This window comes from Rhinatrema bivittatum, chromosome 2 (assembly GCF_901001135.1).
Source record: "Rhinatrema bivittatum chromosome 2, aRhiBiv1.1, whole genome shotgun sequence".
Classification (NCBI taxonomy): domain Eukaryota; kingdom Metazoa; phylum Chordata; class Amphibia; order Gymnophiona; family Rhinatrematidae; genus Rhinatrema; species Rhinatrema bivittatum.
The window spans coordinates 808,216,404-808,240,894 of NC_042616.1; the positions used below are offsets into that span (position 1 = coordinate 808,216,404).

The 24,491-nt window shown below is 48.3% G+C and overlaps 1 protein-coding gene across 3 annotated transcripts in view; it reads right to left on the reverse strand.

The window, feature by feature from the left end:
• Window positions 1–24,491, reverse strand: part of LOC115085780 (ubiquitin carboxyl-terminal hydrolase CYLD-like) — an 89,377-nt gene that overhangs the window by 13,985 nt on the left and 50,901 nt on the right. For all 3 annotated transcript variants that reach the window (XM_029592184.1, XM_029592185.1, XM_029592183.1), the window contains 3 exons: window positions 20,186–20,318; window positions 9,835–9,943; window positions 2,790–2,908 (listed from right to left, as the gene is read on the reverse strand). In XM_029592184.1, the coding sequence (XP_029448044.1) occupies window positions 2,790–2,908; window positions 9,835–9,943; window positions 20,186–20,318 (361 nt within the window). The remainder of the gene's footprint in view (window positions 1–2,789; window positions 2,909–9,834; window positions 9,944–20,185; window positions 20,319–24,491) is intronic.

The window sequence follows — 24,491 nt, forward strand, 5'->3', positions numbered from 1 at the left end:
ACTCATTTCATATCCAGGATGGGCCAAAAGGACCCCTCTTCCTTCTAGGAAAATACAAAATAAATGGAATAGCGCCCATATTTTCTTTTGATCTGGGAACAGAAATTATGGCCTTTATATCCAACAGCCTCGTTATCGCAGTCTCCACTGTCACTCTCTTCTGTAGAGAGTTGCTTGGAGCGAACATAAATGCATCCGGAAGAATTTGGAGAAATTCTAGAGCACAGCCATCCCTTACTACATCCAAGATCCACTGGTCCGGCACAACCTGGGCCCACCTTTGATTAAAGTAAGATAGATGCCTGCCTATTTCCTGATCTAGTAGGTGAGCCCTCATACTTTCATTGTGAAGATCGAGGTACTCCAGCTCCGGAACCCGCATCCTTATGAGGCTTCTTAGGCTGAAAGGACTGAGATCTTCTGAAGGGTTGAGACCTTTGAGTAGATGTTCCTTGGTAAGGACGAAACCTTCGGCAATCAAGGAACCTTAGTTTCCCCAGCTATTTGCCATTCTCTCCAACTCACAGCCAAATAAAACAGAGAAAGGGTAACCTTGTGAAATTGGACTTTGAAATAAATTTCACAGCCAGTATCACGGAAGCCAACCCTCTTGTGGCTGCCAGCACCAAGTTACAGCCCGCATCCGCTAAGAATGTGGTCCCCGGTTCCATCACTGGTCCACCATTAGTACATACAGTACCTGAATGTGATCCGCTTTGAAGTGCTGAAAAAAGTGTGAAAAGCAGAATATAAATCTAAATAAATAAATAAACAAATTAGACTATGCTCTTTGTGTCTCTTGAGAGAGACACAAACCAGTCCGAGTCACCAGGCAGCAGCAAGACGCAATTGGCAAATTCATTGCCATAGCCTCACAGGCCTGCTTAAGAATAGCTCAATCCTCCTATCCTGAGCATCTGTTAGAGCTGCCTCTCCTTCCGTTGGAATGGGGTTTGCTTGTAACAGCGTATACCAAGTCATCCACTTTCAGGAATTGCAAATGATCCCCTACCTAAATATCCAAGAGGGAAAAAACCCAACTTTCTTTTGTACGTCCATAGTGTCATTCCCATCCACACCGAGCATCATCAGGGTCTGATCAACAAACTTGGTACAGTAGAGTCTGATGTGACTCCAAATCAGATTGTATCATGATCCAAATCCCCCTGAATATCTCGAAGGATAGCCTTCCTACGGTGTTTGCTCGCAGTGGCTGACAAGCAGGAGCTCCGAGCATGCAAACCCCTCTTAGCAGGTTGCTTTGCCTCCGCTGGGTGCCCATGCAGAAAAGTCTGCATGCTCTGTAAAAAAGAAAATTCCACCCAGGAGAGGGAGGATGGATCCATACCAGGGCCCATAGTCCAAAACCTGGCATTCTCCGACCCCTGTCTCTGCCAATGGGAACAAGAGGGGAGAGGAACTGTCCGCTGTGTCACCTGCCGCCCTACTCCCCTCTGAAGCCACGATAGGCTGAGGGGATATCACAACATCGGCAAAAATCCATAATAGCCTAATCGTCTTGAGCACTGACACAGGCATAAAAAGAGCGATGGCTGGATTGCCCTTATATGGCAAGCCTCACAGATAGCAAGGTGCTTAAGACTTTTTTGTCCCCGGTGCCATAGTTTTCCTGCTCTTGGCTTTAGGCGGTCTCCTGTGCGCACACCATCAGTGCCCAAGTGTAGCCGTGCAAATACTCACTCAAAACTAGGCCAATGTAGACGCACGAGTATCCCCGCACGAAAATACACGCTCAAAGGTAGGCTGCGGCCTTATGTGCACAAGTGCCCTGCACGCCAAAACACGCAGCCTTACACACGCACACACACAGGTACCCACGCACGTGGGCGCCTACATCCGCCTATGTGCATGGGAAAAAAAAAACGCTGCTGCGGCCTACCATGCAGCTGACTAAAACGAGCCAAAGAAGCCAAAAGCTGCTCAACCTGCCGAGCCTGAGTCGCTTCCACTGTACACTAACTCCCCAGAGAAGTGAGAGGGAAAGGGGGTAAGAGTCGCAGAGGAACAAACACTGAGGGAAGGAGGACCCAGAAAGGAAAAAAAAAAAAAAAAAAGAGGGGGACTACAACTTCTCTACTCTCTGTCTTTTTCTTGTTACCTGAGCTCAGCCCTGCCTGGCTAGGGGGGAAGAGGGCAAAAGCCTTCACTGCCCAGCACTCCTTCATGCTCTTTTCAGACAACAGGAGGAGAGGACACAAGCCTTCAACTCTGAGCCTTCCCTCCTCCTCTTTTCTGCCTTTTTTTTTTTTAAGTCTACTCCTGTCAGGCTTCCAGACTTAAAGCGCTAAACTGAGGGAGGGACCAAACGCGTGTCACCTCAGGAGCTTAAGTGGTGCGTCGGAATCTTCTATCTTCTCCTACCTTATTGTTTCTTTTTTGTTTTTTTACCACAATCACCAGTAGGGAGATGCGGAGGCGGAGAATACTGGCGGGCTGATGTCGGGGCAGGGCTACCTGTCAGTGACCTCAGCGAATCAGCTTTACTCAGTCTCCATCTGCTGGTGGGAGTGCATAACCCGCTGCTGTGGACTGGCCTGCTTGAGTGCCAAGGAATGGAAAGTTTTGCCTCTTTGGAAAACATTTTCCCCAGTAAATGAGTTGTATGCCGATTAGTACATTGTTATGCGGATTCTGTGCATTACAATGAATGTGCTTGCTCTCCTATACAGCAGTGATTGCTGGGCGGTGCTTGAATGCTCAGCTAAATAAGTTAGCCACCCCCCCCGCCCCCCAACCTGCTCCAGAGAGAGAGAGAGAGAGGCGGATACCTGTGCACAGCACTGGTCACAGTACTGCTTTAATCCCATCTCTGCGAATGTCCTGTCTCCGAAGCACTCAGGACACTCCTGTGTGGCCACATCCCCGCACACAATACATTCCCTGGGACCTGCAAGGGAAACCAAAAGCAGGCTGAGGAACTTCTGCAGGCTGTCTCCAGGTGCGGGGCAGAAGCACAGAGGGGGCAAACCCCAAGCTGTCATGCACCTTATGCCAGAAAGTGGGGGCGGGGAGAATAAATTAATCTTCAATCTTAGCGGTCCAGCTAAGTCCAAACCAGGCAAATGTTTACCAAGCAGTCACTTCCCAGCAGACATATGACCCAGTTAAAGTCTGTGGCGAAACAGGGGTTTTCCATGTTCTTAGGTTTATTGTTCTGCCCTGTGACACTTTTCCCCAGAAAACTAATTTCTTACAGGTGGTGTTTGACCTCTGCACTGTGGTTTGAGCAGAGGTTTTACATGCTGCCTTGACTGAAGGTGGCTTGATCAGCATACGCATCCCAGCAGCCCCGAGTGCATGTGACACTGAAACACCCTGCAGTGCCATTGGCCAGAAAGCTAACCTGTTAATATCGTGTGCCCTGATTGGCGCTGGAGACAGCGCAGTTGCTTACCTGTAACAGGTGTTCTCCTAGAACAGTAGGATGTTAGTCCTCACATGTGGGTGACATCATTGGATGGAGCCCAGCACGGGAAACTTTGACTGGCAGACTGAGCATGCCCAGCCTGCTGCTATCCACGCGACCACGCAAGGTCCCCTTCAATCTTGTAACATAGCAATATGAGCGAGAAAAACAACATAACAACAAACCAAAGGTGAACCCAACATAGCGGGGAGGCGGGCAGGATTCCTGAGGACTAACATCCTGCTGTCCTAGGAGAACACATGTGGATGATTACAGAGCTCCAGCCTGCCCCATGTGATCAGAGGGACCCACAGTAACTGAACAAGCTGCCAATGGGCACAACACAACTGCGGCGCTGTGGGAAAAACAGGGGCAGTCTGGCCCCACAGAAAGCGCGATAAGAACAGTTGGCTTCAGGACTGGAATAGGTTGCGGAGGACAGACTGGCGACTATCCCTGTCGAGACAGTAGTGAGCAGCGAATGTGTGGAGAGAACTCCAGGTCGCGGCCCTGCAGATTTCGGCGACAGTGACCGCATGCAGATGGGCTACTGACGCCACCATAGCCTGCACAGAGTGAGCCTTCACCCTGCCAGCCAGCTGGAGGCCTGCCTGCTCGTAGCAGAAGGCAATGCAATCCGCCAGCCAGTTGGATAGGATCTGCTTCCCCACTGCTGCTCCCAGCCTATTGGTGACAAAAGACACAAAGAGCTGGATAGACTGTATATGACTCGCTGTACGGTCGAAGTAGAAAGCGAGCGCCCGCTTGCAGTCCAGGGTGTGAAGAGCGAGTTCCCCCAGGTGAGAACAAGGCCGTGGAAAGAACGTGGGAAGGATGATGGACAGGTTGATGAGGAAAGCAGTCACCACCTTCAGCAGAAATTTTGGATGCGTGCGCAACACCACACAATTAAGGAAGAATTTTGTGTAGAGAGCGTATGTGACCAGGGCCTGGGTCTCACTGACCCTGCGAGCGGAAGTGATCGCCACCAGGAACATAACTTTCCAGGTGAGGAACTTCAGGTCACAGAATCTGAGAGGCTCGAACGGTTGCCGCATGAGCCTCGCCAGGACGACGTTGAGATCCTTCGGGGTAGCTGGCGGGCGAAGCGGGAGCTTCAGATGAACCAGGCCCCGCATGAAACGCCCGACCAGTGGATGAACTGAAATGGGTGCCCCAGCAACACCCTGGTGGAAGGCGATGAGGGTGCTGACGTGTCCTCGGACTGAGCTGGTTCGAAGGCCAGACTTAGACAGGGACCAAAGAGAATCCAGCAGGCGGGGAAGTGGACAGGAGAAAGGGTCCAGTCCGTGGCCACTGCACCAGGTGGAAAAATGCTTGCATTAAATGCAAATCATGCCGGTTTACAGTGAAACAGAAAAAGCAGGAAAAAATTCCTTAGTCGAATACAATGAAACAGCTTAGTTAACAAAGGAAACATAAAAATAAATTTTTACATATACACAAAGGTTTGCACGAAGGGGTGCACAAAGGGGAGAGCCCCTTTGTCGCGCCCCGCCTGGTGTTGAGGCTGTCTTAACTGTCCGATGTTAGTGACGTCATGGGGGGGCGGGTCTAATGATTGCATCACTTACATCGCTGCTTCTTTCCAGTTCCAGGTGAAGATCAAGCTGTTTCCTTCACTTCCCCTCCCATGACTGTGGGGTGAGAAGCGCTGCAGGGTGCCCCTTGATGTTATCTGGCTTCCCACACGCAACGCCTGGTGTTGAGGCTGTCTTAACTGTCCAATGTTAGTGATGTCATGGGGGGGCGGGTCTAATGATCGCAGCACTTACATCACTGCTTCTTTCCAGTTCCAGGTGAAGATCAAGCTGTTTCCTTCACTTCCTCTCCCATGACTGTGGGGTGAGAAGCACTGCATGGTGCCCCTTGATGTTATCTGGCTTCCCACACGCGACGCCTGGTGTTGAGGCTGTCTTAACTGTCCGATGTTAGTGGAAGGTTTCTGAGATTCAATCAAGACCCTGGAGACACCATCCAAGAGCTGAAAAGGCTGGAGGATCATGCACTCAACATTCACGCCGTGAGGGCCAGGGCCCGGAGATTCGGGTGGCGCAAGGTGTCCTGGTTCTGCAATAGAGCCATCCCCAGTGGAACTGGTGCACTCATGGACAGGTCCTGGAGCAGAGGAAACCACACCTGCCTTGGCCAGGAGGGTGCCACCAGGATCATGGTCCCCCCACCCTCTTGCAGTTTCATCAGAGTCCTCGAGAGCAGTGGGGTAGGGGGGTATGCATACATGAGATCTTGTCCCCAGTGAAGGGAGAACGCGTTGCGGGCTGGATGGTCTTTCCCCGGTATCAGGGAGCAGAACATGCTCACCTTGTGATTGTGGGGAGAGGCGAACAGGTACATGTCCGGTGTGCCCCAGTGATGGTATAAGTCAGCTGCCACCACTGGGTTCAGTGACCACACGTGTGGCTGAAAGGACCGGCTGAGGCAGTCTGCCAGTGTGTTCAGGTGACCCGTAGATACATCCCTTTGGAAAGGGCCCAATCCCAGACCTGTATTGCTTCCTGGCAGAGGGAGAAGGAGCCCGTACCTCCCTGCTTGTTGATGTACCACATCGCCACCTGGTTGTCCATTCTGATGAGGATGACCTTGGAGGACAGCTTGTCCTGGAAGGCTCACAAGGGCGTACCGGATTGCCCACAGCTCCAGGAAGTTTATCTGGCAGCAGGCCTCGGCCACAGTCCAAAGGCCCTGAGTATGTAGGCCATCTGTGTGGGCCCCCCACCCCTGAGGTGAGGCTTCCGTGGTGAGGGTCATCTGAGACGGTGCGGGAGCCCAGTTTCCAGATTGGACAGGGCCTCCCACCAAATCAGGGAGAGGCGAAGAGGGTCTGTGATTGTCACCAGCACCTCCAGATTCTGGGATGCCTGCCGCCACTGGTACTGCAAGGCCCACTGAGGGTCCCTCTTGCGGAGGCAGGCCAAGGGGGTCAACGTGGACCGAGGCTGCCATATGGCCCAGCAGGCAGAGCAGCAGACAGGCCAGCACCTTCTTTCTGTTGCGAACGAGGGTGGCCAGCGAGGAGAGGCCAACCGCTCGATCCTTGGGCAGAAAAGCCTTTGCTTGTGCCGTATCCAACCTGGCACCGATAAAGTCCCGGCATGGAGACAGATTGAGATGTGACTTGGGGAAGTTCATAACGAATCCCAATGTCTGTAAGGTCTGAACCGTCATGGCCAGTGCATTCAGGGCCCTGGAGTGGGAGTCGCTCCGGATCAGCCAATTGTCCAGGTATGGAAAAACATGGACCGAGCAACGCCTGATTTAGGCAGCCACCACTGCCAAGCATTTCGTGAAGACGCGTGGGGCTGAAGCCAGCCCAAAGGGCAGCACTTTGTACTGAAAATGTGCCGTCCCCACCAGAAAGAGGAGGTTCTTCCTGTGGTTGGGGACAATTGCAATATGGGCATAAGCCTCCTTCAAAGTAAGGGAGCAGAGCCAGTCTCCTCTGAGGAGGAGCTGGATCAACGTGCCCAGAGAGGCCATTTTGAATTTTTTCTCTTACGAGAAATCGGTTTAACGCCCTGAGGTCGAGGATGGGGTGCAAGCCGCCATTCCTCTTTGGAATGAGAAGTACCTCGAGTAGAAGCCATGGCCCCCCTGCTCGAGGGGACTGGTTCTACCGCTAGAAGGGCGGAAGGTTCTGATTGAAGGATGACCTGATGGGCGGGTGTACCCCACGATGGACATGGGGGAGCGGTTTCTGGGAGCCTGCTGCCATTCAGGCAGTAGCCCTGATGGACAATGGAGAGGACCCAACGGTCCGAAGTGATCGCTTCCCAACAGCGGGCGAAGCAAAGAAGACTGCCACCGACTGGAGGATCGACTGCCAGGGGAACCGGCGTTTGGCTCGTGCCCCTTCGCCGCCAGTGAAAAAACAACAGACAGGGCCTATTAGAGGCTGGCTGAGCCCTCGAAACTTGCTGCTGCTGGCGATGACTTCTAGGGCTAGACTGAGGCGGGTGGGCACGGGTAGCTGGAGGAAAGTACTTCCTTGGCCGGTAGAAGGGCTTGTGAGCGCCCAGCCTGGAGGACTTCCTGGCAGCGGAAGGGCCTTCAGAGGGGCTGGTGGAGAGTTGCTGAAGAGTATCATGCTAATCTTTCAGCTGCACCATGACCTCTCATCTTATTTCCAAATAGGTTCTCACCTGTACAGGGGAGGCCTCATCCTTCTCGGAGGACCTGGGAATCGGGATTGCTCCGGTGGAGGGTGTCATTGGCCAAGGAGGTATCTGAGGCCTCTTGGGCACTGGTTGCGTTGGTAGAGCGCCAAGAAGGACGTCCAGACACTCCAGCAGGGGTCCGAGCATTGAAGGCAGAGGCTCAGGCACTGGTATGGGGGCCAGTGGTGCCAGCAGCTCGATGCACTGTAGTGCCTTCAGCACCGCCGATTGCACCCTGCGGTGCAACTCCTCCTGAAAGTCTTGGGTAGTAAGGACTGATGGAGGGGGGACGAGGCATCGCCGGCACATACTCAGAAGGTTCACGAGGAGGCACGGCGCCCAGCCCCGTTGCTGGTGGGGAACGCCTCGGGCTACTGGAGGCACTGGAGGATGGGGCCTCTGGTGGCCGGTGCTGCTTTGATAGCAGCTCGGCAGCCGCCGATGCCACTCCAGAACTGGACTCATGGCAGGATGACCGGTGTCAATGCTTCTGGATTTCTGGTGTTCGGCCTGGTCTTTCCCTGGCGCCGAGGAAGACAATGACCCTGAGGTTAGGGGGAAGGCAGAGACCACAGAGGATCAAGCTCCCTCTCCTCGGTCCTTAGGGATACTGGAGAGTGGGACCACCAGGGGAAGAAATGAGAATGGTTCCCCACGGTCCTTGGGCATGGAGGATACCGAAGCCGAAGTGGATGGTTTTGGAGAGCCAAAGAGCTTCTCCATTTTATCCAGGTGTGCTCGACGCCCTCTGGGGGTCATTTGGTCTCACAAACGACAGAGGATACACACCTCATGTGGATCCATGTTGGACATGGACCGCCGGCACTGGGGGCACCGTTGAAAAAATGACGCCATCGGAAAAAAAAGGCCGGCATGTGGTTGATAATCGACGGGCACCACGGTGCGGGAGTCAGGAATCAATCATGAATAACAAAAGCAAAAGTCAAGGGTACCTACTGAACAGAGGAACCGAATGCGAAGGGGGACCCAACATAGAAAAACTCCTGAAAAGACAGAAAAATACTTTTGAGGATTTGGAGCTCCACAACTGCGAGGCTACTGCACCGCGGAAAAGAAGAGACTGAAGGGGGACCTCGCATGGACACGCAGATAGCAGCAGGCTGGGCATGCTCAGTCTGCCAGTCAAAGTTTCTAGAAACTTTGACAAAAGTTTTCCGTGCCGGGCTCTATCGGATGATGTCACCACATGTGAGGACTACCATTCTGCTTGTCCTAGGAGAAAGAGACCTTGCCATGAGGGTTCTGAAACTGCCCAGTCTCGGCTGGGAGTACAGAGGGAACAGATCTCTCCTCAGGCACTAATTAAGTAGTGAAAAGTGTTTAGTTTTTGCTGTTTAATCCATGTTTTACCGGTTTGTTTGTAGTTTAAATCTTTTATCCGTTCACTGTTCCCACTTTTTCTTAATAAACATATTAGTTTGTTAGCTCTGTCTGATCATGATATTGTGAGTATTTGGTCTGTGGGTGGTTTTCTAGAAACTGTGTGACCCTCGGGTGGTGTGAGGTCCCAGTGTCCCTAGAACCATCAGGCGAAAGCTTGTGGGCGGGTGGGAGGTTGGCAGTGTAGGAGCACATGTGCAGGTGAACCTATGCAGTGCTTGGCAGGACCCTCCAAGTGGCCACAGGGTTACCCTGCCTGGGTATTAGGGGATGACACTGCAGGGTTATGTGACAATGTTTTCTACATAAATGTCTCTGACAGGGAAGGCTGAGAGGAAGGGGGAATTATGCTAAGGATGGGAGCCCACCACTTTAACCTAGAAGGGAAGGAGCATGGAGAGTCCCTGGTAGACACTGTATACAGTGAAATCTAGAGGCAGGTCATGGAATAACAGCACAGCAGCTCTGAATGATAAAACTGAAGACCTTCCAGGGAAGGATGCACTGAAAAGAGCCCAAACTGTAAAGATCAGAGCACTTCTCCTCCTCCAACAGAGACTCAGGTTCAAGTCTAGCTCGTATGACAACTGAAGTGAGCTGTGTATGACCCCAATCAGATTCTCAAACATCTGGGCACTGCTGGCAGTCTGGGAACAAGAGGCACACACCATAAGCAAATTATGCTTTCCAGTGCTTTGGTTTCTCTTGGATCCAGCACATCGCCTGCAGCAGACAGGTTTCAGGATGGCCCTTACCATCAGCACGCTGAACAGCAATTACCCCAGCAGTGGAGTATCACGGGTAACTTACTATCAAACAGCAGATCGGTGATGTCCAGTTCCAAGGAAGGAATGATTTTGCTGAACATTTTATACTCCTTTCCGAAACGTGGCATTTGGATGATGAAACAGGATGGAATCTACAAAGGCAGACAGAAGAGGAAACATAGAAACATAGAAATGACGGCAGAAGAAGACAAATGGCCATCCAGTCTGCCCAGCAAGTTTTGCACTTTTTATTTTCTCATCAGTGGCCACACTGGAGGAATACCTGGTACCATCAGCCCCAACAGACGGTTTTCCAAATGTGACAATTCCCCCGATTCTTTATTAATGGCTTCTCAGAGAGTTTTAACTCCCAATTTCCTGAAGGCACCACAAGCTTCAGAGCATATAGAAAGAATTACTGACCTTGGTTTTAAATCTCTTCAGATATTTAGACAATTTTCTGATGCTTTGTTTGACAAAAAGTTTACATTGAGAGAGTAATGAAAGGGTAACAAGAAGGGTGGCCATGTCAGTTTAAGAACATGAGAACTATAGATGTTCCATACTGGGTCAGACCAAAGGTCCATCAAGCCCAGTATCCTGTTTCCAACGGTGGCCAATCCAGGTCACAAATACCTGGCAGGATCCCAAGGGGTAGATATATTCCAAGCTGCTTATCCCAAGGATAAACAGTGGATTTCTGCAACTCTAGCTTAATAAAGGTTAATGGACTTTCTGTCCAGGAATTTATCCAAACCTTTTTTAAATGCATCTATGCTAACAGCTTTCACCACATCCTCTGGCAATGAACTCCAGAGCTTATGTGTTGTGTAAAAAAAATATATTTTCTTGTTAGTTTTAAATGTGTCACCTAGTAACTTCATTGAATATCCCCTAGTCTTTGTACTTTCGAAAGGGTAAACAACTGATTAACATTTACTCGTTCCATTCCACTCATTAATTTATAGACCTCTATCATATCTCCCCTCAGCCGTCTCTTCTCAAAGCTGAAGACTCCTAACCTCTTTAGCCTTTCCTCATAGGGGAATTGTTCCATCCCCTTTATCATTTTGGTTGTCCTTCTCTGTACCTTTTCTAATTCTGCTATGTCTTTCTTGAGATGTGGTGATCAGAACTGCACACAATACTCAAGATAAGGTCACACCATGGAGTGATAAAGAGACATTATGATATTCTCTGTTTTATTCTCCATTCCTTTCCTAATAATCTTTAATATTCTATTTGCTTTCTTGGCTGCTGCTCCAAACTGAGCAGAAGATTTAAATGTATTTTCAACAAGGACACCTAGATCCTTTTCCTGAGTGGTGAATCCTAATGTGGAACCTTGCATTTTGTAGCTATAATTTGGATTACTCTACCCTAAATGCATCACTTTGCACTTGTCCACATTAAATTTCATTTTCCATTTGCATGCCCAGTATCCCAGTTTTGTAATGTCCTCTTGCAATTTCCCACAATACTCTTGCAATTTAACAACTTTGATTTTGTATCATCAGCAAATTTGATCACCTCACTTATAGTTTTTAGACAACATTCATACCTGAGCTAAACTCAACCTTTGCAGTTGGCTTCTTGCAGGTTTTTTTCCTAACCATTTTCCTCATTTTGTATTGTCTTGTCCTCTCTTAGACATCTGACTTTATATGTTTATTTTGTACCCCCGCTCTGAATGTAGGAAGGTTGGGTAAAGGAAATTGGTTCTTACCTGCTAATTTTCGTTCCTGTAGTACCACGGATCAGTCCAGACAGTGGGTTGAGCCTCCTGTCCAGCAGAGGGAGACAGAGAAAAACTGAAAAGGTATCCTATATCAGGACAGTGCTCACCCTGCGTCCCTTCAGTATAATCGATATCAAAGCAGCCAAAATAGCATAGAGAACCAGGATAAGATCAAGCAAGTAAACTGTAACTATCAAAATGAAACAAGAAATTCAAAATGTATGAAAAATGCTCTTACACAGCTATCAATATATATGTAGCAGATACCTCCGGTGCCTTACAATTCGGATGAACTTCCAGTGTCTTAAAGCTCAAATAGGAAGTAGAGAATCCCAAAAAGAACCTGTGAAAGTAAAACTCCGAGCAGACGTAGCAATGTAGATGTATTCAGGGCGGGAGTCTGGACTGATCCGTGGTACTACAGGAACGAAAATTAGCAGGTAAGAACCAATTTTCCTTTCCCTGTATGTACCCGGATCAGTCCAGACAGTGGGATGTATCAAAGCTTCCCTAAACAGGGTGGGATCGAGACAGTCCCGCTCGAAGTACCTGTTTGCCAAAAGAGCCAAAGACTGGCGCCAGAACATCGAGGCGATAATGACGCGCAAAGATATGTAGGGATTTCCAAGTAGCTGCTCTGCAGATTTCTTGCGGCGAGATTGACTGACTCTCTGCCCAAGAGATAGCCTGAGAATGTAAAGAGTGAGCCTTTAAGTCCTCTGGAACCAACCGGCCCCGACAAATATACGCCGACGCAATCGCCTCTTTTAGCCAGTGAGCGATAGTAGCTTTAGAAGCCTTATTCCCCTTACTCGGCCTGCTCCATAAGACAAAAAGATGATCAGAGACTCGAAAATCATTCGTCACCTGCAAATATTGCAGTAGGACTCTCTTCACATCAAGGCACCATAGATACGCGCCAGGCATGTTCGCAATGTCCTCTGGAGAAAAAGCAGGGAGCTCCACTGACTGATTTACATGAAAGGAGGACACAACCTTTGGCAGGGAGAATGGGACTGTGTGGAGGGAAACACCTGAATCAGAAAAGCGAAGGAAAGGCTCCCTACAAGACAGGGCTTGGAGTTCTCCTGGCTGAGGAAATAGAGACCAGAAAGACAGTCTTAAGGGTCAGATCCTTAAGTATAGCTCGCCAAAGGGGTTTGAAGGGCGCCTCGCAAAGAACGCGGAGAACCAAGTTAAGGCTCCACAACGGACAACTAGCCGGACAGGCGGGTTCAAGTGCTTAGCCCCCCTGAGGAACCGAATGACATCCGGATAGGTCGCCAACGCGTACCCGTTGACCCGCCCAAGGAGGGAACAAAGTGCCAAAACCTGTACCCACAAGGAATTGAAAGACAAACCTTTGGAGAGACCATTCTGCAGGAAGGAGAGAACCTGGGACACTGAAGCCTTACACGCCGGAACTCCAGACTCAGCGCACACAGTCTCAAACACTCTCCATACCCAAATATAAGCCAGAGAGGTAGAAGTCTTACAGGCCCGCAACAGAGTGGAGAAAATCTCCTCCTTATAACCCTTCTTCCTTAGTCGTCGTTGCTCAAAAGCGATCTGCCTGATTGAAAAATACTGGATCCTGTCAGAGCAGGTTTGGCAGATGGCCGAGGCGGAGAGGACCGTCCGTAGCGAAGTTCACCAGATCTGCGAACCACGGTCTCAGAGGCCACTCCGGCGCCACGAGGACGACCGGCCCCCTGTGGAGTTATATTCTTCTGAGTACCTTTCCCACCAGAGGTCCAAGGTGGGATCACGTAAAGGAGGACATCGTGAGACCAGGGTCGTACCAGTGCATCCACTCCTTCTGAACAGTGTTCCCTTCTGCGGCTGAAGAATCTGGGGGCCGTTGCATTGCTCAGAGTAGTCATCAGGTCTAAGTGAGGGACCCCCCACTTGTGCACGATCAAATCCATTGCCTCTCCGGACCACTCCCACTCTCCGGGGTCTAGATGCTGACGACTCAGGAAGTCGGCTTGAGTGTTCTCCTTCCCCACAATGTGGGAGGCCGGTAGCCATTCCAGATAGCGCTCTGCCAGGCTAGCAGCTTGCTGACTTCCAGGGCAACCGGACGACTCCTGGTGCCTCCCTGGTGATTGATGTAAGCTACCATTTATTTATTTATTTTTAATTTTTATATACCGAAATTCTTGTAGGGACTACAAATCACTCCGGTTTACATAAAACGAAAACGAAAAACTGTCCAACAGAGAGGGGGCTTTACATAGAACAGTGGAATAATTCCATGGTGGAATTATCGGAGAGGACTCACACAGCTTTGTGATGGATCAAGGGCAGAAAAGTCTTGAGAGCCAGACGGACCGCTCAGGTCTCCAGATGATTGATGTGCCACTGAGACTGGATTGGGGTCCATTGTCCCTGGGTAGACTGATTCTGACACACCGCTCCCCAGCCGGAGAGGCTGGCATCCGTTGTCACAACAATCTACTGAGGTGTCTGTAAGGGCATCCCCTTCAACAGGTGGGCAAGAAAGCGCCACCACTGCATGCTGTCGATGGTAACATCGGAAAGTGGTAAGGGTGTCTGAAACTCCTCCGAGACCAGCTTCCAGCGGGATAGCAAAGCTTTCTGCAAAGGACGCATATGCGCAAAGGCCCAGGGAATCAAATCTATAGTTGAAGCCATAGTGCCCAGAACCTGGAGATAATCCTAGGCCGTGGGGGACCATGAGAGAGAATAGATGTTGGAGCTTGCGTGCACGGGCCTCGGGTAACAGAACTTTGCTCACTCGAGTGTCGAAGAGGGCTCCTAAGAATTTGAGGACCTGAGAGGGCTTGAGGTTGCTCTTTGAGAAATTGACTATCCACCCATGGGAGGTGAGAACAGACAAGACCCGGTTGACCACTATCACGCACAGGTCCTCCGACTTTGTCCGAATGAGCCAGTCGTCCAGGTATGGGTGGACTAGGACTCCCTCCCACCGGAGGAAGGCTGCCACTACCACTATGATCTTGGTAAATGTGCGTGGCGCGGTGGCGAGACCGAATGGGAATGCTCAAAACTGAAAATGTCATCCCAGGATGTTGAGACGAAGAAATCTGTGGTGTTCCTGGCGGACCGGGATGTAAAGGTAGGCCTCCGTCAGGTTGAGAGAAGCAAGGAACTCCCCTGTACAAACCGTCGCTATGACCGCCCTCAGGGTCTCCATCCGAAAATGGGTAACCTTGAGGGTCTTGTTGACTCTCGAGGTCCAGGATCGGTCGAAAGGAGCAGTCCTTTTTGGGGACGACGAAGTAGATGGAATACTGGCCGGATCCCTGTTCCTGGAGGGGGACCGGGACTATGGCACCGAGCGCTTGAAACCTGTCAAGAGTCTGGCACACCGCTGAGCGCTTTAGAGTTCCACAGAGAGAGATCAAGTAGAGGTCCGGGAGATCCCGAGCAAACTAACACGTAGCCTCTTTCGATGACTTCGAGGACCCACAGATCCGAAGTAATTTTGGCTCATTCCTCAAGAAATAGGGGCAGCCGACCACCTAAGTCTGGAATGGAGGAATGGGCCTGCCATATCTCATTGCGAGGACTTTGCGGTGGTGCCTTGATGGGTACTGTCTCGGAAAGGCCTCTGCCCCGAAAGGAGTGAGACCATGCTAGAGGCCTAGTGGAGGTGTTTCGTTGAAAACCCTCCCGGAAACGAAAGTGCATTGGAAAAAAAGGATCTGGACTACTTGGGGCGGTCTTCCGGTCGCTTATGAACCTTGTTGTCACCCAAGGATTTGGTAAGCTGGTCCAGGTCTTCGTCAAAAAGTAACTTACCCTTGAAGGGTAGAGTGCCCAACTGCGATGTAGAAGAGGAGTCTGCAGCCCAATCGCCTGGCTGACACCACTGAGACCATAGCTCTGGCTTGCACCCTGAGATCACAGAGAGTATCAGCCCCATACGCAATCACGCCTTCCAGCCTTTCTGCCTCTGCAGACGGGAGGTCCTGGGTGCTGAGTAATTGTTGAACCCACCTGAGGCTTGCCCACTGCAAGAGACTGCTACAGACTGTGGAGACCGAACCTCAAGCTCCGCCAGGAATGCAGGGATGAGGGGTTCCAACTCCTCCCTCTGGAACAGACGTACCACCTGAGGGTCATCACCCTCCTAAGAAGTCTGTTTCTCTTGCTCCTCATCCATGCCCCCTCCCACCCCCGCAGGAGGGGGAGGAGAGGCTCCTGCACCTGCAGCCGCACTGCCTGGCATGGCAGACCCTCCAGAAACCACCGCGCCTTTCAACTTTGCGACCCTTAGAGACGCAGGAACATCGGCACGCTTGGCTACCTTGGGGGGCAGTCCCTGCGTAGGTCTGACTGGCAAGGCACCACCTTGCAGAGACCTGGAAGCCAAAAAGGCTTTATGCATAAGAAGGACAAAATCTAAAGAAAAGGAAACAGAATCAACATCCTGATCTGGAAAAGCAGGGTCCTCTTGTAAAAAAAAACAAAATACCTGATCCTGAGCTGCATTCTCATCAGGAGTTGCAGGGGCTGGATACAATGTTGGAGGAAGCTCCCCCTCCCCCACAGCCCTTGCCTGAGCTGCAGCACATGTGCTGAAGATGGCTGCCGTCCCTGCACTGAGGGAGAAAGGACCAGGTCTGAGCTCCTGCGGAGCCTGACGTTTTAGAGCCCCACGAGGCTTGGCTGTTGCTGCAGACCCTGAAAAAGAGCTGCCCAATCCCCCGGAAGGCACCTCGAGCAAATCCCAGTCCTAGAAAACCACGCAGCCGATTCCTCACATGCTACACACCAGGATGGCTGCGGCATGGTGGGGGGAAAAAATGGCTCACAAAACACAAAATCGGACAAAAACGCGGCAATTCAGGTGGGCAGGGGTCCTGCATTGCAGCTGATCAAAAAAGAAACATTGTTTTTGTTTTTTTTTGTTTTACACAGTGCTTAGATACACACGGGTGAAGAGAGGGACTGGACCACCAGTAATCACTTACCCGGCTGCTTACCTTGCTGGAGCCTGCAATGGAAAGCGTGGGTAAGCTGTGCCTCCGATGGTCTTTTTTTTTTCCCAAAGAAATGAGCAGAGGAATGGGAGCCTCTCTGCTAAAAGACCTGAGGAAGGCACGAAAAGGGGGAGTGACTGGACCACCAACATCACCCCTTTAAGCCAGGCAAGTGGTCACCGGGAAGAGGGGTCCCAGGCTGAGTACTCAAGGAGAACATCCCCCCGGGACCCTGTAAGAGCTGTGAGGCAGAGCTGTCTCATATAGACAAGAAGTTTGATTTCCTTCAAATTCTTTTTTTTTTTTTTTTTACATACAGAAATTAATCAATACTTGCTTGATCCTGGAAACAATCAGAAGGAGAAAGAAAGAAATCACCACAGTGTGGAAAACAGAGAAAGCTAGGGAACCGCAGGTTCAACTGCCTGCCTCTGCTGGGAGACAGAGAAATACTGAAGGGACGCAGGGTGAGCACTGTCCTGATATAGGATACATTTTCAGTTTTTCTCTGTCTCCCTGGACTGATCCGGGTACATACAGGGAATAAATGTTTTAAAATAAATTAAATAAATAAATATTGTTCCCATTTCCAGGTTGTTTATAAATATATTAAAAAGCAGTGGTCCCAGAACAGATCCCTGGGGCCCTCCACTATTCACCTTTCTTCATTGGGAAAATTTACCATTCATCCTACTCTTTATCATCTATCCTTTAACCAGCTGGCAATCCAAAATAGGTCATTGCCCTCTATCCCATGAGTTTTTAATTTTCTAAGTCATCTCTCGTGAGGGACTTTATCAAATGCTTTCTGGAAATCCAGATACACTGTATCAACTGGCTCACCATTATCCACATGTTAATTTATGCCCTCAAAAAAATGTAGCAAATTTGTGAGGCAAGATTTCCCTTGGCTAAACCCATGTTGACTTTGCTCCATTAAACCGCGCTTATCTATATATTCAGCAATTTTGTTCTTTATGATAGTTTCTACCATTTTGCCTGGCACAGACATCAGCCTCACTGGTCTGTAGTTTCCTGGAATCCCTTTTTAAAAATTGGTGCTACACTGGCAACCCTCCAGTCTTCAGGTACCATAGATGGCGTTATTGATGGTTTACACATTTCCAGTAGCAGGTCCGCAATCCCATTTCTCAGTTTTTTCAGCACTCTGGGATGATTACAATCTGGTACAGGTGATTTGCTACTCTTTAGTTTATCAATTTGCCCTAGTACATCTTCCAGGTTCACTGAGATTTGTTTCAGCTCTTCTGCATTATCACCTTTGGATATTGTTTCTGGCATGGGTATATATCTTACATCTTCCTCAGTCAATACCGAAGCAAGACTTTATTTAATCTCTCTGCTTTGGGTTTGTCATCCCTAAGTGCCCCTTTTACCCCTTGATCATTTAATGGTCCAACTGACTGACTCCCTCACAGGCTTTTTACCTCAAATGCATCTGAAAATTTGTTTTTTTTATTATGAGTTTTTGCTTCCATAGCAAGCTTTTCAAAATCTCTTTTTGCCTTCTTTATCAATGCTTTGCGTCTGACTTGCCAGTGTTTATGCTGTTTCCTGTTTTCTTCATTTGGATCCCTTTTCCATTTCTTGAAAGATGTTCTATTAGATAGTATAGCCTCTCTCACCTCACTTTTTAACCATGCCAATAGTCGTTTAACCTTCTTTCCACCTTTTCTAATGAGTGGAATACATCTATTCTGGGCTTCCAAGATAGTATTTTTAAACAACACCCATGACTGAGCTAAACTATTAATCTTTGCAGTTGCTTCTTTCAGTTTTTCCTAACCATTTTCCTCATTTTAGCAAAGTGACCTTTTTGAAAGTTAAATGCTGTCATTGTAGATTTCTTTTTTGTATTTGTCCTCCCTCCAGTTATTAAGTCAAATTTGATAATGCTGTGATCAGTATAGCTAAGTGGCTCCAACACTGTTACCTCTTGCACCAAATCCTGTGTTCCATTAAGGACTAGGTCTAAAATATTTTCCCCTCTTGTTGGTTCTTGTACCATTGCTCCATGAAGCAGTCATTTATTTCTTCTCTAACATATCCTGATGTGACATTCACCCAGTCAATACTGGGATAACTGAAATCTCCCATTATTACTGTGCTGCTGATTTTGTTAGTTTCCCTAATTTCTTTTAGCATTTCCTTATCTGTTGGTTCATTCTGGCCAGGTGGACTATTTTATTCCCTTTTCACTTGGAATTTCTATCCATATAGATTCAACATTGCATTTTGTTTCCTGCAGAACCTTTCTCCTGTTTGACTCCATGCTCTCTAACATATAGTGCCATCCCTCCATCAACTGATCCATCCTATCATTTCGATATAATTTGTACCCTGGAATCATAGAGTTCCATTGGTTATCCTTCTTCCACCAGGTCTCTGAGATGCCAATTATATCTACCTCTTCATCCAGTGCTATAACTCTAACTCTCCCATCTTATTTTTTTAGACTTCTAGCATTTGTATACAGACATTCCAAAGTATATTTTTAGTTTGTATTAACAACCTGCTATCAGTTGACAGGGGTAATATGGAATCTTTCTGCACTTTACTTAAAGACACCTGGTCCACTTTGGCATTTATTGCAACCTCTCTACCAGGATGCCCTATTTTCCCTGTTCTCTTAGTATCCTTCACAGATACATCATTCCAAACTATGTGCTTCTGAGTGACTTTCGGCTTTCCACCATCATCTAGTTTAAAAGCTGTGCTACCAGCAGTCTGGTTTCACTCTGGTTAAGGTGGAGCCCATCCTTTCAGAAAAGGCTCCTCTCTTCCCCAAAATGAAGCCCAGTTCCTAAAAAACCTAAAACCCTCTTCCCTATACCAACGTCTCATCCACGCATTGAAACTCTGGAGCCTTGCCTGCCTCTGGGGTCCTGCATGTGAAACGGCGAGCATTGCTGAGAATGCTACCCTAGAGGTTCTGTATTTCAGCTTTCTACCTAAAACCCTAAATTTGGCATCCAGAACCTCCCTCCTGCACTTTCCCAGAGTGCACAGCAGATGATGATGTCACAGTGCTTAGAATGGATGGAGAACGAGATGAATGTTAGGTACAGGGAGGAAGAGCTCCAGTGACACTGTTTTGGAATAGTAGCAGATAAGGAAATACTGAAATCATGAAAATGAATGAGAGGAATTACCAGTGGAGAAAGGAAGTATCCTGCAAAGCTGAGAAATGCTGTCATGATAACACCATTCCTATCTCTGGTGATGACTAAACTCCATGTCATGGCAGGAGATGATGGGCCAGGCCTGGGTTAGCAGTGCTGGCTGCTGCTTTGTGTTCCGCATAATACAATACACCACCATATGCACTCCAGCAGAGACAAAAATAAAAATAAAAAGGTATAGTCCCTGGGTTTTTCAGGGCTTGCCGACTGGTTGTGACTCCCTGCTCAGTCTGTGAGTGCTGAGATCAGCAAGCTTTCCCTCCATTTACATCAAGCCGCTGCTGTCAGACGGGAACATGCCAGTTGCAAGTCACGTTCTCAACATCTGTATACTAGCATCCTTCAGGTCCTCGGCACGCAGGACTCTGAGGAGCTGCTGTAACCATAAAGTAAGTATTATATACATTTAAGCTATGATACCATCCAATGCATTTTATCCCTGAACATCCCTGGACTCAGCAAGGAGGCGGCAGCCCTCACCTCCAGCAGCTTAAGGTCAGCAGAGAGGAAGGAATGTTCCAGCAGCTGCTGTACATCTGGCAGGACCAGCTGCTCCTGCTTGTCCATGAAGATCTGGTAAAAGTAACACTCCTGCTCCTTCTGTCCCCTGGACCTGGAAAACACAGTCAGAATGACGTTCTAACACTTCATAAGAGAGAGACAGGATAATGTCTTAACACCCCATTACTGAGACTTCATAAGAGAAACAGGAGAGCATCCTAACACCCCCATGAGTGAGACTTCATCAGAGAGAGTCAGAAGAACGTCCTAGCACCTCATGACTGAGATTTCATCAGAGAGAGTCAGAAGAACGTCCTAGCACCTCATGACTGAGATTTCATCAGAGAGAGTCAGAAGAACGTCCGAGCACCTCATGACTGAGATTTCATCAGAGAGAGTCAGAAGAATGTCCTAGCACCTCATGACTGAGATTTCATCAGAGAGAGTCAGGAGAACGTCCTAGCACCTCATGACTGAGATTTCATCAGAGAGAGTCAGAAGAACGTCCTAGCACCTCATGACTGAGATTTCATCAGAGAGAGTCAGAAGAACGTCCGAGCACCTCATGACTGAGATTTCATCAGAGAGAGTTAGGAGAACGTAGCACCTCATGACTGAGATTTCATCAGAGAGAGTTAGGAGAACGTTCTAGCACCTCATGACTGAGATTTCATCAGAGAGAGTCAGGAGAACGTTCTAGCACCTCATGACTGAGATTTCATCAGAGAGAGTCAGAAGAACGTCCTAGCACCTCATGACTGAGATTTCATCAGAGAGAGTCAGAAGAACGTCCTAGCACCTCATGACTGAGATTTCATCAGAGAGAGTCAGGAGAACGTCCTAGCACCTCATGACTGAGATTTCATCAGAGAGAGTCAGAAGAACGTCCGAGCACCTCAATACTGAGATTTCATCAGAGAGAGTTAGGAGAACGTAGCACCTCATGACTGAGATTTCATCAGAGAGAGTTAGGAGAACGTTCTAGCACCTCATGACTGAGATTTCATCAGAGAGAGTTAGGAGAACGTTCTAGCACCTCATGACTGAGATTTCATCAGAGAGAGTCAGAAGAACGTCCGAGCACCTCATGACTGAGATTTCATCAGAGAGAGTTAGGAGAACGTTCTAGCATCTCATGACTGAGATTTCATTAGAGAGAGTTAGGGGAACATCTTAGTACCTCATGACTGAGATTTCAAAAAAGAGAGACAGGAGAACATCCTAGCACCCCATGAGTAAGATAACATAAGAATGTTAGTTTGTATAAAGTAACTTACAGGCCAATACAGTACCGTGCGCATTTTCGACGCGCTAGCTTTACCCCTTATTCAGTAAGGGGTAATAGCGCGTCCAAAATGCGGGTCCAACCCCCCCCGAGACTAATAGCGCCCGCAACATGCAAATGCATGTTGATGGCCCTATTAGTCATTCCCGCGCGATACAGTAAGTAAAATGTGCAGCCAAGCCGTACATTTTACTTTAAGAAATTAGCGCCTACCCAAAGGTAGGCGTTAATTTCTGCCAGCGCCGGGGAAGTGCACACCCTCTGACTTAATATCATGGCGATATTAAGTCGGAGGCCCCCAAAGTTAAAAAAAAGTTTAAAAAAAAAAAATTTTAATGGGCCCGCAGTTTGAAAACCGGACGCTCAATTTTGCCGGCGTCCGGTTTCCGAACCCATGGCTGTCAGCAGGTTTGAGAACTGATACCGGCAAAATTGAGCGTCGGCTGACAGCCACCGACAGCCGCCGCTTCCGTCAAGAGAGGCGCTAGGGATGCGCTAGTGTCCCTAACGCCTTTTACCGCGGGCCCTAATTTAAATAAATTAACTTTCTGAATCGCCAGCTCTCCTGCGTGGTTTACTGTATCGGCCCGTGTGTTTGTTAATTTTAAAATACATTTTGGGCTAGTATCCTCACTGCTACCTGTCCTTTTGGCCAGATAAGTTGAATTTTTATTTAAAGTTAGCCATAATATATATTACTTGCTTGCTGACATTTATTGTTCTGCATTTCTATGGTGCATGGTTTGAAATCTGTCTCTATTTTTCCAAGCTACAGATATTGCTAGTCTGTATTAGGTAACTGTTTCTTAATTTTAAAAAAGGCTGATATCTACAAGAGCATTCAAGAACTATAAAGGATCCCAAAAATAGGAACACGTGGAAGAATACCTGGTGAAACTGAGGGAGATGAAGAAAGAAATCAGGAAAGCAAAAGGTTAAGCAGAAGAAAGGATTGCCAAAGAGGTAAAGCAAGATGAAAAAACATTTTTCAAATTTATCAGAGAAAGAAGGGAGGCCAGACGGGGAACAGTGAAATTGAAAGGTGACAAGGAGCAATGTGTGGAGAGAGAAGAATTGGTGGAAATATTAAACAAATATTTCAGTTCAGTGTTCACTAAAGGAGACCCTGGAGGAGGAATGTTGCTGGTTGACAAGACCATGGATAGGAGTGGAGTAGATGCAGCGCCGTTTACAGAAGAGAATATATGGAAAGAGCTAGGAAACCTGAAAGTGGACAAGGTCATGGGGTCAGATGAGGTACATATCAGGATACTGAAGGAGCTTAGATGTGGTAGTGGGTCCGCTGGATCCATGGAAACGGGAGTGGTGCTGCGTGATCGGAGAAGAGCAGTTGTGGTCCTGCTTCACAATGGTGGTAGCAGACATGAGGCTGGAAACTACAGGCCAGTTAGCTTCACCTTGGTGGTAGGAAAATTAATGGAGACTCTGCTGAAGGAGAGGATAGTGAACTATCTACAATCCTCGACCCGAGACAGCATGGATTCATCAGGGGAAGGTCCTGTCAGACAAATCTGATTGATTTTTTTGATTGGGTGACTAGAGAATTTGATTTAGGAAGAGTACTCAATATGATGTACTTGGATTTCAGCAAAGTTTTTGATATTGTACTGCATAGGAGGCTTGTGAATAAAATGAGAAGCTTGGAGGTCAGTGCCAAGGTGGTAGAGTGGATTACAAACTGATTGACTGATAGGAGACAGCATGGAAAAGATAATGGAACCAATATCCTAGCACCCCATGAGTGAGACTTTATCGGAAAGAGTCAAGAGAATGTCCTAACACCCAATGAGTGAGACTTCATAAGAGGGTCAGGAGAACGTCCTAACACTTCATGGCTGAGATTTCATAACAGAGAGACAGGAGAATGTCCTATTACACCATGAGTGAGACAGAACAACATCCTAACAACCCATGAGTGAGACTTCATAAGAGAGTCAGGAGAATGTCCTAGCACCCAATGAGTGAGACTTCATCAGAGAGGGTCAGGAGAATGTCCTAGCACCCAATGAGTGAGACTTCATCAGAGAGGGTCAGGAGAATGTCCTAGCTCCCCATGAGTGAGACTTCATAAGAGAGAGTCAGGAGAATGTCCTAATACCCCATGAGTGAGATTTCATAAGAGAGAGTCAGGAGAATGTCCTAGCACCCAATGAGTGAGACTTCATCAGAGAGGGTCAGGAGAATGTCCTAGCACCCAATGAGTGAGACTTCATCAGAGAGGGTCAGGAGAATGTCCTAGCACCCAATGAGTGAGACTTCATCAGAGAGGGTCAGGAGAATGTCCTAGCTCCCCATGAGTGAGACTTCATAAGAGAGAGTCAGGAGAATGTCCTAATACCCCATGAGTGAGATTTCATAAGAGAGAGTCAGGAGAATGTCCTAGCTCCCCATGAGTGAGACTTCATAAGAGAGAGTCAGGAGAATGTCCTAATACCCCATGCGTGAGATTTCTTAAGAGAGAGTCAGGAGAATGTCCTAATACCCCATGCGTGAGATTTCTTAAGAGAGAGTCAGGAGAATGTCCTAATACCCCATGAGTGAGATTTCATAAGAGAGAGTCAGGAGAATGTCCTAATACCCCATGAGTGAGATTTCATAAGAGAGAGTCAGGAGAATGTCCTAATACCCCATGAGTGAGATTTCATAAGAGAGAGTCAGGAGAATGTCCTAAAACCCCATGAGTGAGATTTCATAAGAGAGAGTCAGGAGAATGTCCTAATACCCCATGAGTGAGATTTCATAAGAGAGAGTCAGGAGAATGTCCTAATACCCCATGAGTGAGATTTCATAAGAGAGAGTCAGGAGAATGTCCTAATACCCCATGCGTGAGATTTCTTAAGAGAGAGTCAGGAGAATGTCCTAATACCCCATGCGTGAGATTTCTTAAGAGAGAGTCAGGAGAATGTCCTAATACCCCATGAGTGAGATTTCATAAGAGAGAGTCAGGAGAATGTCCTAATACCCCATGAGTGAGATTTC